The sequence below is a fragment of the Copadichromis virginalis genome, linkage group LG12 (assembly GCF_057382275.1).
Source record: "Copadichromis virginalis isolate Kocher_CV1m ecotype Utaka linkage group LG12, C_Virginalis_male_GT1.1, whole genome shotgun sequence".
Lineage (NCBI taxonomy): Eukaryota > Metazoa > Chordata > Actinopteri > Cichliformes > Cichlidae > Copadichromis > Copadichromis virginalis.
Genome location: NC_140629.1, coordinates 30,382,426 through 30,396,608, shown reverse-complemented (window position 1 = coordinate 30,396,608; position 14,183 = coordinate 30,382,426). Strand labels below are relative to the sequence as shown.

The 14,183-nt window shown below is 38.8% G+C and overlaps 1 protein-coding gene across 6 annotated transcripts in view; it reads left to right on the top strand.

Moving 5' to 3' along the window:
* Positions 1-14,183, top strand: part of LOC146697313 (ADP-ribosylation factor-like protein 15) — a 102,622-nt gene that overhangs the window by 74,529 nt on the left and 13,910 nt on the right. The window contains exon 6 of one of the 6 annotated variants that reach the window (XM_085476001.1): positions 3,306-5,242. The exons of the other annotated variants lie outside the window; for them this stretch is intronic. Within the exon in view, the coding sequence (XP_085332127.1) occupies positions 3,306-3,455 (150 nt within the window). The 3' untranslated portion in view covers positions 3,456-5,242. Of the gene's footprint in view, positions 1-3,305; positions 5,243-14,183 lie in introns of those variants that run through there. 6 annotated transcript variants of the gene reach the window in all.

The window sequence follows — 14,183 nt, the reverse complement described above, 5'->3', positions numbered from 1 at the left end:
GGCTTTGCCTAGGTTCTACCACCAGAAGCTTGTATGTGTGGGAACCGCCTCCTCTGCTTGCCATATTAGGGATATCAACTGTATTTGACATCATACAGAAACGCAAGTGGGGGGGAAAAATATTTTTCTGAGGTTCTGAGTCACAGCAAATTCTTGCTGATATACTGACCTTACAACTTGTTAAATATAAGCATCTATGAGTATAACTGTATCAGTATGAAAGAAAACAATGAAAACTGTAATAGACCCCATTTAATATCTGACTTCTTCTGTTTAAGAGTACCTCTGGAATGTTTTCTCCAGTGCATTTATTCAGCTGTAACTACACTTCATTTTAACTTGTGCAGTGCAGGTAGGATTATACTTTTAGTTACTGTAAGTTACTGAAACTAAGCCAGAGTTTTTGCAGTCTTTAAAATGAATTGTGCAGTTTTTATACTTTGCTGTATTCAAATGAAATCATGCTATATTTCAACACCACTTAAAAGAAACCCCAGCTGTCAACTATCTGAAGCTTTTGGCATGTTTTGGAAGTTTTAATTAAATGTTGACTTTAGGTGATTGAAATGTATATAACTGGTTTCCTTTGTACTGTAATGGAGTGTGAAATGGTATAATACCTAATTATTGTGGAATTTGATACATCTCTGTACCGCAGAGCCACTCAGTCATGTATTATATTCATTTCTCTGCTGCTTTTCATAAAATTGAGATATTTTAATACATTTCAATTACAGAATACAATTATATAATAAAATATAACAAAGGAGAATGTGCATTAATAACTCAGTAGTGTTTGAGTTATTTGTATTCTGAGCCGATAGAAAGATTGAACACGCTTACCTTTTGACTGCGCTTCTGACAGCTCATGTTGGAGGGGTTAAACCGTGTGTGCCAGAAATCAAATGAATGCACAGAATACTTGGCAATTCATTCTTCCACAGTGCAATGTAGCTACATGAACATGTAAACTGTCTGAGTTTAGCAGACATGGCTGCAGGGCAGAGGGAATTACACTGTCACACAGAGGATATGGAGCTGCCGTGATATCCTCTTGGCACATAGTTGAAGACCATCCAGGTGGAAATTGGTATGCTCTGCCAAAAGGGAGGTGGGGAGTGAGGTAAATGGTAAATGGTAAATGGCCTGTATTTATATAGCGCTTTTCTAACTGGTAACTGCTTGGGAGGTGCTCATCTGCATCAGCAAGCATCATCTTTCATGTAAACAGTATATGGCCATACCTGTCAAAGAGAGAACAGATTTGTGATGCTGGATGTGGAAACAGGCTTTTGTGCATGAGGGTTAAGCTTTGCACACCTGTACATTTTGGGGATTGATAAAGTTCTGTGCACATCTGTCAAAATGTTTTGTATTAGAGCTACACGACCTCTTCAGAGTCACCTAGAACCTGTCTGTTAAATATCACCTCCTAAAGTATAATTTCTGATTTTCTTTTTTTAATCATTTGTTTCTTTTGAAGCTGTTAAACTTAAAATGAGCCATGTATTTTTTTTCCCCATACCATTGGACTACCGTTCATGTTATTGCACTAAGATTCTACCAGTGATTATACAAATGAACACAAGTAAGCTTCATAATGTGTAAGTATTGGGTACTAATAGTAGGCAAATGGATGAACAATTAAAAAGGTCTGGGGTCTTTAAGCAGATGCATGGAATTTTAACAAGCTAGTCTTCTTCGTAGTCTTTGTAATCTCAGTCTTGTCTACGTATATATGTTTAAAATACGATCTGAACTCTGAGGTACAATTCAGACCAGACACACTGGGGTTCAGATTACATGTTTACTGCTTTTACATTATCGGTGCTGTCAAAAAGAACAGGCCAGTAAAGTAGCTAATATTTCCTTTGAGCAGTGTTTGAAGAATGAAATGTTTAAAGTGTTCCTAAAAGCTAATAATATGTTGATTTTACTCTTCTTCTTCAGAAAATAAGAGCATAGAAAAAGGTAGTCAGTCATGTCTGGACTTTGCAAAAAACCCATCTGTTTGTAAATTCCTAAACCTAAAAACAAATGACTCTAAGATGAATTGTAATAAAATCTTGTCTTTTGTCAAAAGCAGCATTCTTTTGTTTCAGTGCTGTAGCCAAAGCTGGTAAACAGCCATAGCCACCCTGTCTGCAGACGTACACCGAGGCACCGTTAATGCCTCTAAAAAATGTCTACCAAAAATGGAGATGTGACGGACAGGATTTGGAAGCCAGGTGTTGTGAGCAGCACAAGCCTGCCTGGGTATGATTAAAGCTGCAGCATTATCTCAAACATTCTTCACACAAGATAACCTATCATGCTAAAAGGGTTACTGAACCATACTGGCTGCTTTGTACTTAACCCAATCTGTACGCCATTACACAGTCCTCACATCATTTCCAGTTAGCGAGCAGGCTGGTTGCATCATGTACATCTGATTAGAAATAATTATAAATATTTCTATGGATAGGAACAATATTGTTGTGGTCTTGTTACACGTGTTTTAGTTTTTCATTAGTCGGTATCCACAGACCCTACACAGTTATGGGATTAAATATGACTTGCATGCGGTTGTCAACAACCAAAAACAAAACTTTAGGCATAGTTTCACAACTGTTCAGAATATTTCTTTAAACAAAAAAAGTATTCAAATCGAAATAGTTTCCAGTATTTTACTTCTCAAGGAAAAGCATTGCGTTCTTTATAATTCTTGACGTGAAGCAACTTTAGTTACTTGAACTGTTTGACCAAAGGGTTTTTGAAGCATCTTACTACCTCAAGTCAGCTCAAATCCATCACCTCCACACACAACCTAAAGGTCTTACTTTAGATTGTGGCAGTTCGTAGTGTGTGTTGCATTGGGCAGTGATACTGTTCCAGCTCAGTGTATGTCTTAATCACATCCGATGACAGATGAATCCCCTGGGCTATCTGTGCCACATGAGACGGTCCTCCTCAGCTCGCTGTGATCTAGATTACCCCCCCAAAGTGCTTGAAAGCAAAAGAAGACAGGAAAATCCTGACAGTTTTATCCTAACGGATAATTTGAGGTTAAATAATCTCTTAACATTTTGAAGCTCTGTTTTGTGAATCAGTCATTTTCACTCAGAAAACATAAACAAAAAGGGCTTTGATTATGCAGTTTAAATGCCTAGAGAAAGTAGCATGTCACGGCGTGTTTCTTCATCTTATTTGTAACTCCTTTATTTTTGTTAAAGCAAATCACATTCTTCGTATACAGTACAAAATCTTTTGCATTTCACTTGGCGGCTTACACTGAGTTTGACCCTTTGTTTTGTTTTCTACATAAGCTTTCTCCTGCGGGAACAGTTCGATGCTGTTTGTTGGAGCTGAAGTGGGTGGTGTCAGCGATGCAACCCTGCCACCCTGTTCCAGTGTCCTCGTATGTCCCTGTCTGGTTTACCCACCCTGCCACTTCCCTCCTGCAGAGTCCTTTCTGATGGCCAGCTTCTCTGAACTCAAACAACAGCTCCATTTGTTCTGCCAGGGCTGGGAATGCACTCAGCCATCTTTAGTTATGTTTCTGCCAGCCACAGTGAATGCCAAACCTGTGGACCTTACTTCTGTGCCAGCTCTTCTCTTTCTCCTTCTTTTCTTTCACTGTGCCTGTCTGAGTACATGACACCGGCAGGGTTTAAGTCACTGGTAAAAGGTCCTGAAAAGGTACTGTCCACGTGGCTGTTGTACTGTATTAGCCTAAGTCAAAATCGAAAGAGTAGACAGATGCAAATTGTAGATAAGCTTTAATCAGTATCGAGTTAATCAATGTCAATATAAAACTCTTAGCTACAATATTAAAACAGACTGCCTGATGTTGTTTAGGTCAGTCTCATGTCGCTAAAACAGTCCTGACCTGTCGGGGCATGGACACAGATTGCTCTGAAGGTGTCCCGTAGTGTCTGGCACCAAGATGTTGGCAGTGGATCCCTTGGGTCCAATGGGTTGTGCCATATCCTGTGGCTGCCCAAGGAGTTGGGTGGCCAAATTGCACTTTAAGCTCTTTTTCATGTTTCTTGAGCAGTTCCCAAGCCCACTGTGGACACTTTAAAATTATGTGGCGTGCTGCATTATCACGCTGGATGAGACTGCTGCCAATACTGTTTGGGTGGGTGGTACGTGTCAAAGTAGAATCTGTATATTTGTAAAATACTCCAGAGCTACCTTCCTCTTGAGGCACGCATGATGAGAATACAACTACTTCCAGACAGTAAGAGAAAATACATGACATTTTTCTTTTTGCCTGGTCAATCTTTAGTGGGTTGTCCTTTATAGCTACTTTTGTAATATGGAGTTTTATTGATTCCATTCTACAAGTTATTGTAGACAAGACATTTGTTTTATTATTTTAATTTCTTTTAGTGTGTCACACCTTACATGGCATAGCCAAGAAACATGACTATATTTTCAGCTATTTGCATTTAAAAAGCCACCGCTCATTGGGGACAAATAGACCGTGGACAAGATCTGAACGCCTCATTGCCCAACACTCCTCAGTCACTGTTGTGTGAGAGATGGATGAGTGAGTGTATGTAAACACTGCATTGGGTCCCAGGTCTTCTCATAGTGCAAAGCCAGTGTGGAACTCTTCAGTTCGCTCTTGAAGGACTTAAGAAAACATAAGTCGCTGATAGCAATCGCTCAGTCACAGAAATCCAGTTGTAACCATCACTTCAAACAGTCCCTGTGGCTGAATTGTTGCTTCAAAAGAAACAGTGGGCAGAAGTCATGGAGCAAGAACAAATAAGCAACTGAAATGGTTTCTATCCTGTTTAATTCAAACTAAGTCTGTTTACTTCCCATTTCTGATGCAATTGGTTGAGTTGCATTGACCTATTTGGTCTTTATGAAAAACAAGGTAGGGCTTTCCAGAATTACTACTGGTGTCCCTGTCAGCCTGACTAAGAGGACAACAGAGAAAGTTGGCAAAAGGAAATGGGCAGGGAGAACTTCCTCAGCCAAGCAGAGAGAATGAAGAAAGGCAGTAATCTGCTCTGTCTGGTACATTACCCGTGAATGAGACCAGAACACATCAGTAAACTCAAAGAGGATGCAGTCCTAGAATAAAGAGAACTCAAAGAGAAAATAATTCTGGCCACTGATTCTGTAAATCTTAAATTCAAATGCAGTTTACTGTAGTTATTTTATGCGAAAGTTGAGTATATGGTATATGTCATATCTCTATTTTTGATATGTTGTCCTTCAGTAAAAGGTGAATTGAAAATGGTGACATTTTGTTTTGTTTTTATTTACATCTTATAGTATGTCCCAACACTTGTGAAAGAGGGCTGTATGTTCCCCTTTTCTTTTTTTCCTCTGATCCTAGTGTCAGGGCAAGGTCAAGCATCACCTGCTTTCTTGTCAGTTCTTATCTATGTTAGTGGGAACCCACCTTGTAAACAACTGGCCATCTGATCCACATGGCCCATCTCTCTCCACTTTTAGAAGCAAGTGGCCCCTTAATGGGGATGTCCTGGCTGGCATGGATATGCCCAGACTTGTTGTACATGTCCCCCCCTTCTCTCCCTCCCTGTGAATCACGGAGATGTCTTAGAAGGGATATGCTCATCTTTCAAATGATTTAGGCAGTGTTATTTTCTGGGTCTTATTCTTAACAACAGTTACCATGTAGGACATCTGATTATAGCTACATCCTAGGTGTTCACGGCTTATTTTGTGGTCATGATATCATGAACACAAGAGATATGCATGACCTCAGTGGAGCATGTTTATGTGCCTGGCTTAATCCGGGGCACCAGTGGGGAGACTAGGTCTGCATTCCACAGTATAACAGTGTGATAGACATGTATAACATGTTTATCATTACAGTTGGAAAAAACAAATGTCTCAAACTTCCATGGACCAGAAAAAAACACAGATAACGGCAGTGGTAATTATCAAACACAAGTACAGTAAGAAATAAATGTCCTATAATCACAGAGTTAAAATGTAATCTATAAGATGCTTTGATCTTTTCCGCTTGTAATCTCTAAGGAAATGCAATACCACAATTCAGCGGAATGATTAAACCTTGTTCCCTCATAGTCTAAATAGCTTTTTTTTTTTTTTTTTGTCCAGCATGGTAATAATTTTCTGCATTAGTCAACCTGTAATAAAGCGGTATTAAAGTCCAGAGCAGTGCTTCATATTGTACTCTTAGCTTTTTTTTTTGGGTTTGTTTGTTTGCATGCAGAACTCCTGCCATTTGTTTAGTAATAATTTAACAGTTTTAACAGGGGGGGGTTCAGGTGAATTTGCAGGTGGTGATGAACTTTTGCCATTTATATGAGCAGTTTTGGACTGTTGCAGTGTATTTGATCTGCCTTAAGAAGATGGACCCAGACATTTTAAGATATTTTGTTCGGCAGTGCAATACAACTGCAGCACAGACACTCACTGCAGACAGTATTGTGTGGGACTTGGCAGACACCCCCTGAAGCGTCTTTTGAAAAAGGTTACCTTGTTTGCCCCTAGAGCTATTTTCGCTCTGCCTCTCTGTCTGGACTTGCCAGTCTGTGAAAATACTCCTCACTAACCTTACCTCCTCCTCTCTCCCTCCCATCCCATGTCTGTCATGACATCACAAACATCAGGTATCCAAAGCAGACAGCAGTAAATGGGCGTTAGTTTAATAAGCATTATTAACACACCTGCTTTGCAGTGCATTCCTGATTACATGGTCTAATGGGACTGGCACTCCAAGTAGGATTAGTCAAGCCTCGGGGTCTGCACCTGAACCTCAGTGAAACTCTTAAATGCAAACATCTTCTAACTCAAATACAAAGAACTGTGAAAAAGTAGCCTAGTCGTGACCGTTTTACTTTTCTGCTTGTTTACCCATACACACCAAATCCTGTGATCCACCTTGTTTATCTAATTGTTCTTTTTAAATTCAAAGACTGCAATAACTCAAAAGAATAATTAACTGATAAATCAAGATTTTGTCTGTATGTAGATGGTGCTCTGTAATACACAAGTTGATTAATGTAGTTCCAGATGATTTAAGTTCTCCATCTTTTTTAAAGGATATCCATCAGGTGGATTCCCATCTGTGAACCATTGTAAACCAAAACAAATAAAATGGCAACAGTAACAGTTGTTTCAGTCTGAATTGCCATGACAGGAACATTTGTGTGAAGGTGCAAATCTGGCTTAAATCAGCACAGATCCATATATATTGATCATTTTCATGTTTCAGTCAGAAGGAATAAGTTGGTTTTGGGACTAATGTGGGTCTTCATCCAAAGACAGTTTTAATTCTCCACATTTGTGTCTTGGCTGTGCAGAGGGACAGGCTATGAGGACACAGCCAAGACAGAGGATATGGAGTCATGCTTGTGTACATCCAGCAAGGTGACAATTTGTTCATCATTTTTGTTGTATGTTGATTAGTTGAAGAGTTTGCTTCAGGATGAAAGGGAATGGCCACGGCAAAGTTTACCACAAAATGAAGAAGAAGAAAAAAATGACTTCAAAGATCAAAACATTCAGAAGAGAAGCGCAGACAATGGCTGCAGTTTTTAACTCTTGGTTTTACTCTACCGCCGAAAAGCTAAGGTTAACAAACGTCACCCCACATTAACAGTTTTACCACAGATTTTTGACACTGTTACCAAGTGGGAGTAGACACATGGAACATCCTTGTGCAGGACTATAAAGCTCCATGTTTCACCAACACAGTACCATGCCATGTATACATGGTACTTAACTCGTCCCTTGTGTGTTTTCCAACCTTTAAGCATTTCTTTACAAACAAAACCAGGTAGACGACTGGATTTTAGTGATCTTCTAAAAGGGGAAAAAAAGATTCTAATACAGGTGCGTTTGAGAGGCAGAGAGTTTGAGCGTGTGTTTGAACAACGTTTTTAGAGGCTCTTATTGGATCACTGCTAAGGAACATGGACACTGAGACATTTCTGTACATGTCACCCTAAGGCAGTCTGCAGTTCTGATGCACAGATGGTAACAACTTTAACCACAAAATGTTTATAGGGTATAAAAATGAAAAACGAAAAATAAGAAAAATAACACATGGTACAGACAAACAGTAGACTAGAATGGCTGTGGTTTGTTTGTTAAAATGGATAATAAAAAAAGTTCTGAAACTTATAGACATCCATCTATTTTCTGCTACTGGTCTTGATCATAGCTGCAGAAGTCTGAGCAGGGATGTCCAGACTTCCCTTTTCCCACCACCTTCCTCTGGGGGAACACCAACATCCAGAGAGCAATAATCTCCACCACATGTTCTAATAAACTAATACACATTTTTGCCAAAAAACAAACAAAATTAATATCAAGTGATAAAAATAAGAATGTTGCACCACATGTGATCAAAGTAAAGATTGGTGAATGTGTTTTATTGATGTATTCAGGAATTGCCTCTGCAGTTTTTCGGCCCAAAGACTGTTTACTTCATTCACTCTGCAACTTTTGCACCCATTTAGGAATATTTCATAAATGAAATTATGAAATATTCTTGAAACCAATTAAACCCTTCTTAGTGCAGCATTGGTGAAATGTTACATTGATCTGTGCTAAACATTTGAGAATAGTTGTTTTACCAGTGTTTCATATGCATTTGTGTCTGAAGTATTAAGTGAGATTTTAAGGTAGCTTTTCACACCTAAGTTGTTATCAAAGTATTGCTGACAAGTGTAGTGTGCATCATAGTCATAGCGTCACGATGCCATGTCTTGTGTTATTAAGTACAAATATAGAAGGAAATCTTTCTCATTTCCCACTCGGAACAGTATTATTTCCAGTCCCAAAGTGGGTGGTGGTAATTGTTTTCAATTTGCCTCCTATACTGTGGGCATAGCACAAATCTGTGTCTGTACCATCAGCATGTACCAGATTTGCAAGCCCACATATTTGTTTTTTGTAGTCATTGTGGATACGTGAGCACAAATTTAAAGCATTAACGTCACTGTGCCATGTTGCATTATACCATGAAGGAATTGTGGGCTGGTAACATGGCTCGTTTTTGGTGTTGGTTGGCAGAGTGGAGGCAGTTTTGGAAGCAAGCACAGAAAACTGTTAACTTTATTAATTTTTAACCACGATTCTTCTCTCTTTTTGTGAATCAAATGACAAAAAACATTTGATCAGTGAATCTGTATGACTACATCCTGTCTGCTTGCATGTGGCAAGAAATGTCAATCATAAAGCCTAGTCACTGCCCCTCAGGTTTAACCAGTAATTGTGAGAGAATAAACAGAATGTCTAAGGATGTGACTAAGCCCCCTAAGACCTAATGGGAGCTAATAGTGAAATGTTAAAGGTCTCCAATGACCATATGACCAGAAGGACTCTACGTGGGCTGCGGCATGACCAGTCCTCAGTGCCAACATCCACTCAGAACACAGTGTTTCTGATGAATAGTTTAGGGCACTAACTGTCTGGAAGTGAATCAAATGATTTTGGGTGTCATAGCCTCCAGATGAAGCCTGTGGTAGCTCTGCTTTCTGAGCATGTGGAAGTACAAACGGGATGTGTGCCATGTGCTGTTAAACTGGTAAAAAGCCAAAAACCTTTTATTTTCTGAAATATGATTTCTGCTTCTTTCTGTTCTTTTTAAATGGCTTCTTTAGCATCTGTTGTGCAGAACGGGCTTTCTGCTAAGCATGAATGATATTGTTCCCCCTTTTCAGTAGTAATCCTAGCCTGTAGACAGATGGAATCTGTTTATCATCTGTGAAAATGTACTTCCAGTCATTGACAATAGAGAGGATGGGATTCCAACTCTCACGATTATTGTTGAAATGTGTATACATCCGGATAATGGCATGCTTAACGGATGCGTCGAAATAATCTTTCGTAATTGATGCGTTTTAAAGTAATCCGCGGGTGTTAAGGGATGTTATTGTTTACCTGTCATGCACACCAAACGGTATAGCTGACACCTCAGATGGAGTCAGTCTTTCCCAAGCCTATTTTCTGCAGTGTTTGGGGCAGTTGCAGGTGATACCCCTCTAGTATTTCTGTGCAGACCAACTCACTTGAAGAGACAGTCCCAAAGGGTCTAAGTAAAGAAAGATGAAAGCTTTGGAAAGACAGCCAGACAATGGAAATGAGAAGTACTTTGTGGAAATAAAAAAAGTTACCGGTAAGTTTTGGTGCAGTTCCAAGTGCCACAAGTGTTGCTCACTCAGCAGACTTTGCTTCATCTTCTCTGATTAAGTTTTTACTTCAGTTATCTGAAAAGTACTGTTCATTCCCTCTGGTGATTGTGTCACTTAATCAGTTAAAGTTAAGTTGCTTGTAACTCTTCAGAAAGTAGCTCATTTTCTAGGTTCTCACCTCTAATTGCATATTAGATACTTTAATGTTGCACAATAATATATATACAATTTCTAGTAACTAATAACCTCTGCCCTTGCAGGCATTTCATTATCGTCATTAACGCCCACTTAATCTGACAAGAGTCATTTGATAGCAGTATTTTCTATTTAATTAACTGAGTGAAGGTGTGAAACGCGTGGAAAGTATTCCTTTCTCATCTTTTTGTTTCATGGATGTCACAGAAACCTTTTTTAAGGTGCATCAGTTATTAGTATTTTTTTTCTACAGCACTGATACAGCATCCTTGTTTTCTCTTCAGAAAAACACCGAACAGAAATCTCTGTACTGGTGACGGTTGTTTCTTTTTGTTGTTATTTTTTTGCAGGGAAGCGTTGCAAGCCTCCCTGCAAAGCTCTGACAGTCTGCTGTTTATGTTTCTTATGAAAACCTACGTGCAGTCATAATTACCTTTTTTAGATGTTTCATCATACTTTTTGAAATCTGTATTTTTTCTAATGTAGTCGTTCATCGCTGATCATTATGATAGTGACGACTCTCTTCACTGTGCGTATTCTTATTTGTATGTTTTTCTGAGCCAAACTTAGAAAAGCATGCTAAATTAATTCAAGTTAATTACAGTCGGGTGTTGTTTTACCACTGCTGGTCAGAGGATAACTGCCAGACATATTTTCATGTTGTTTATTTCACACAGTAAATGAAACAAAACAGTACCCTTGTGTATTTTTTAAAGTCATGTCTTCATTTTATTATTTCTTTTCAGTTTAGTTCATATTTTATATCTTTGTTCTAGCTTAGTGCAGGACTTTCTCTGAAGTTATCTTTACTTTAAACCAGTGATGTGATGATGCATAAATTTGAAGTAATGTACTGCACTGGTGTTCTTACTAGAAATTCTAAAACCTTTGTTTTTGTTTTTATGGTTTATCTGTTTATTTCTGTGGGATATCTCAAACACAAGTCATCTGTCTGTCTTTACAGGGTTTATCTTTATGTGAGCAGTAAAAGCACAAAGACAAGCACCGTGTGCTTTCACTGAAATATATTGATCATTTCTTTTACCATTAGAAAAATGACTATGACGTTACTATGCAACCTTTTTTGCTATCTATACCTGTTGCACAAGATAGAGGTTGGATTTAATAAATCAGTCACGTGAATGCATCACATTTTGTGCAAAAACTGAGATTACAATTAAAAGTAGAGAGACACACATGATCAAATGGCAAAAGTATTTATAAATAAATTAATCTGTAAATTTAAAAATATGCCCTTTAGCAATTGTAGTAATGGACAAAGTTTGTAAAATCCACTGACTTGTTGTTTGAAATATGACACATCTCTTCCTAGCCACATAATGCTCTTACTCACCCTCGACAGGTGGTAGACATCCAGATGGCTACTTGAATGTTACATCCAGTTGATCGCTTGTTTTTAGCCATTAATTAGTTCATAAGTTATCTCAGCATGCAGCATGTACGTAGGTGCACTGCGGGGTTAGTAATACATTTTTGCAAGTTGTACCCTGCACAAACTATGTCGCTCTTGCACATGCTGAATCTTGCCTACTCTTTGCTAATTGAATATACAGTGCATTAATGTGATCCAAATGTGGAGAGGTTCCTAATAATTTGTGTTGGCATGCGATCTGGCAGTTATGACCAAAACAGGTAATTTGTTAAAATTGAGGCTTTTAAGATGACTCACCATAAATTCTCACACAAAGCCCAGGAAGTATATATATCCGGATGTGGTTATGATGGAACTGACATTCCTGAAGTTTAAAAACATTTGTTCAGTTAATATAAAACCATCAGAATTCTATTTTAGTTTGCAAATATGACTTAAAGGAAATTCAATGCAGACCAAATTAGGCTTTCTATAGAGGGGGGAAAAAGCAGGGTCCTCAGAATAACATTTCTGCTGCATAAGACCCCTAATTTACTAAACGGAGCCTATAGGTTTTTGACTCTCTTATGTGGCTGGAACAGTATTCTTTTTTTTCTAGTGTCCGTGACAGCAATTTAACATTGCAGAAAGTCCTCTCACAACTTTTGATCAAACTGTGTTGGGAATAGTCCAGACGGAAGTGGCTAGTCAACCACTGTCCTCTGTCACATTTTGCACATGGTGAACTTGCAGGTCTTGGCACACATTGGGTGGTGGCTGTGCTCAGTGACTCATGTGGCGCCCAGTGTCTGAAACTTTCGTCAAACGTCTGGCACATGGTGTGTGTGTCATTGTGGACTGTGACGCTGGTGGCTCAAAATTCCCCAGTGGCTGCTGATTGGTTGTTTAGAAGATGAGGCACAGGTAAGGGCCAATCAATGAACCTTAAAAGGAAACAACACAGCGTGAGCAACGCCTTTACCAAATGGCCATAACTAAGTTGTTAAGATCACCCTTACAATACCTTGCATTTGCGTCATTACTGAGTGCAAATGTCTAATAATTGCCAGCTCATTTAGAATAATCATCGGGATAAAAGTTGTGCACCACATACGTCACATATGAGACTGAAAAGTGACAATTTATTTTATTCAGTCCTCCCCTCTATTAGTCTATTAAACAGGAGTTTACAAAGGCTGCCACTACCAACCTTTTTTCCTCCTTTTTGTCCTCTAGAAAATAATTATTAGCACAAGCAAAAAGGGAGGTAGTAAATCCAGCGTTAAGAGCTTTTTTGCAGGAGTGACCCGCGTAGAGGAGGGAAAAGACACACAGTCACATTGAAACACATGAAATCACGTCTTCAAAAGAGTGAAAAATGAAAAAAAAAATGTGATAGGCTGACCTTAAAAATGTCCTTCCGTAAAATGCTAAATTAGTCATTTGGACAGCAGAGCATTAAAGTCTTGATCGTTTTGCAGAATACAGTCATGTTTAGTTAAAACGCGGTCGTGCAGTTGAAGTGAAGGATCATAATTTGACTTCTTTGAAGGTAACTTCAAAAAGACATGGTTTAGGGCAAAATCTGTGAGATTTGGTCTCACTGATTTAAGTTTTGGAGTGGGGGGGCTACTCTTATTGTCCTCACACACACTCACAAGTCTTAACTCTACACAGACACAAGGCGTTGAAAAGGAAACTTTGATCTAATCACATGTGTTCTGTGCTATTTATTTGTTTATATGATGATGTTAAATGTCTCTCCATTGACTGACTTTAATCTATGAAAGGTCATAATGGATGTCCTTTCTCAGTTTGCCTTTGATGGAAAAGGAAGGGGCGGTGATATCGAAAGGAGTGTTTGCACAACTCAGCTGGTCTGTAAACACTGATGCTCACGACAAAAGTGATGCTATGCTTAACGCTGCACGGCATGTATGTGTTGCGTGGCTTGCCCTTTGTTCTTTCACATACCTCATGGGCAGAAAAAGCTGCGGTCAGTGCTTAATCACCACAAGGGCAGTCTGAGAGCTATGACCTGTCTTAGTCTTTTCATCTAGATTTAATCACGTACGTTGGTAAAGGAGTGCTGCAGCCTCGTCAAATGATTCAGCAGATGTCGGTATTCTTCAGCGGTTTGCTTTCGCCTTAAGAGAGTTAAGTAATGTTGCAAAAGTAAAAGTGAGCCAATTTCATCTTTCTCCTGCTCTCTGCAGAATAATAATTAAGACAAATTCCAAACGGGCTCGTTGCCAGTCTTGTAAAGATGAGATCATTGTGCAATGTCAAATAATTTTTATCAGCTTGACTGCCAAAAATTGGGACTAATGAAAACTGCAGCTCGAGTGCAGTCAGCATTTCTAACAGACATTCTTTTTGAATTCTACTAATTTCCCAATAAAACCTTTCTCCACAATGCCAAATGAAGATGAATGGGCTCCAAACTTAAAAGGTCCAGCTGTTGCATAAAAATTTCTGGT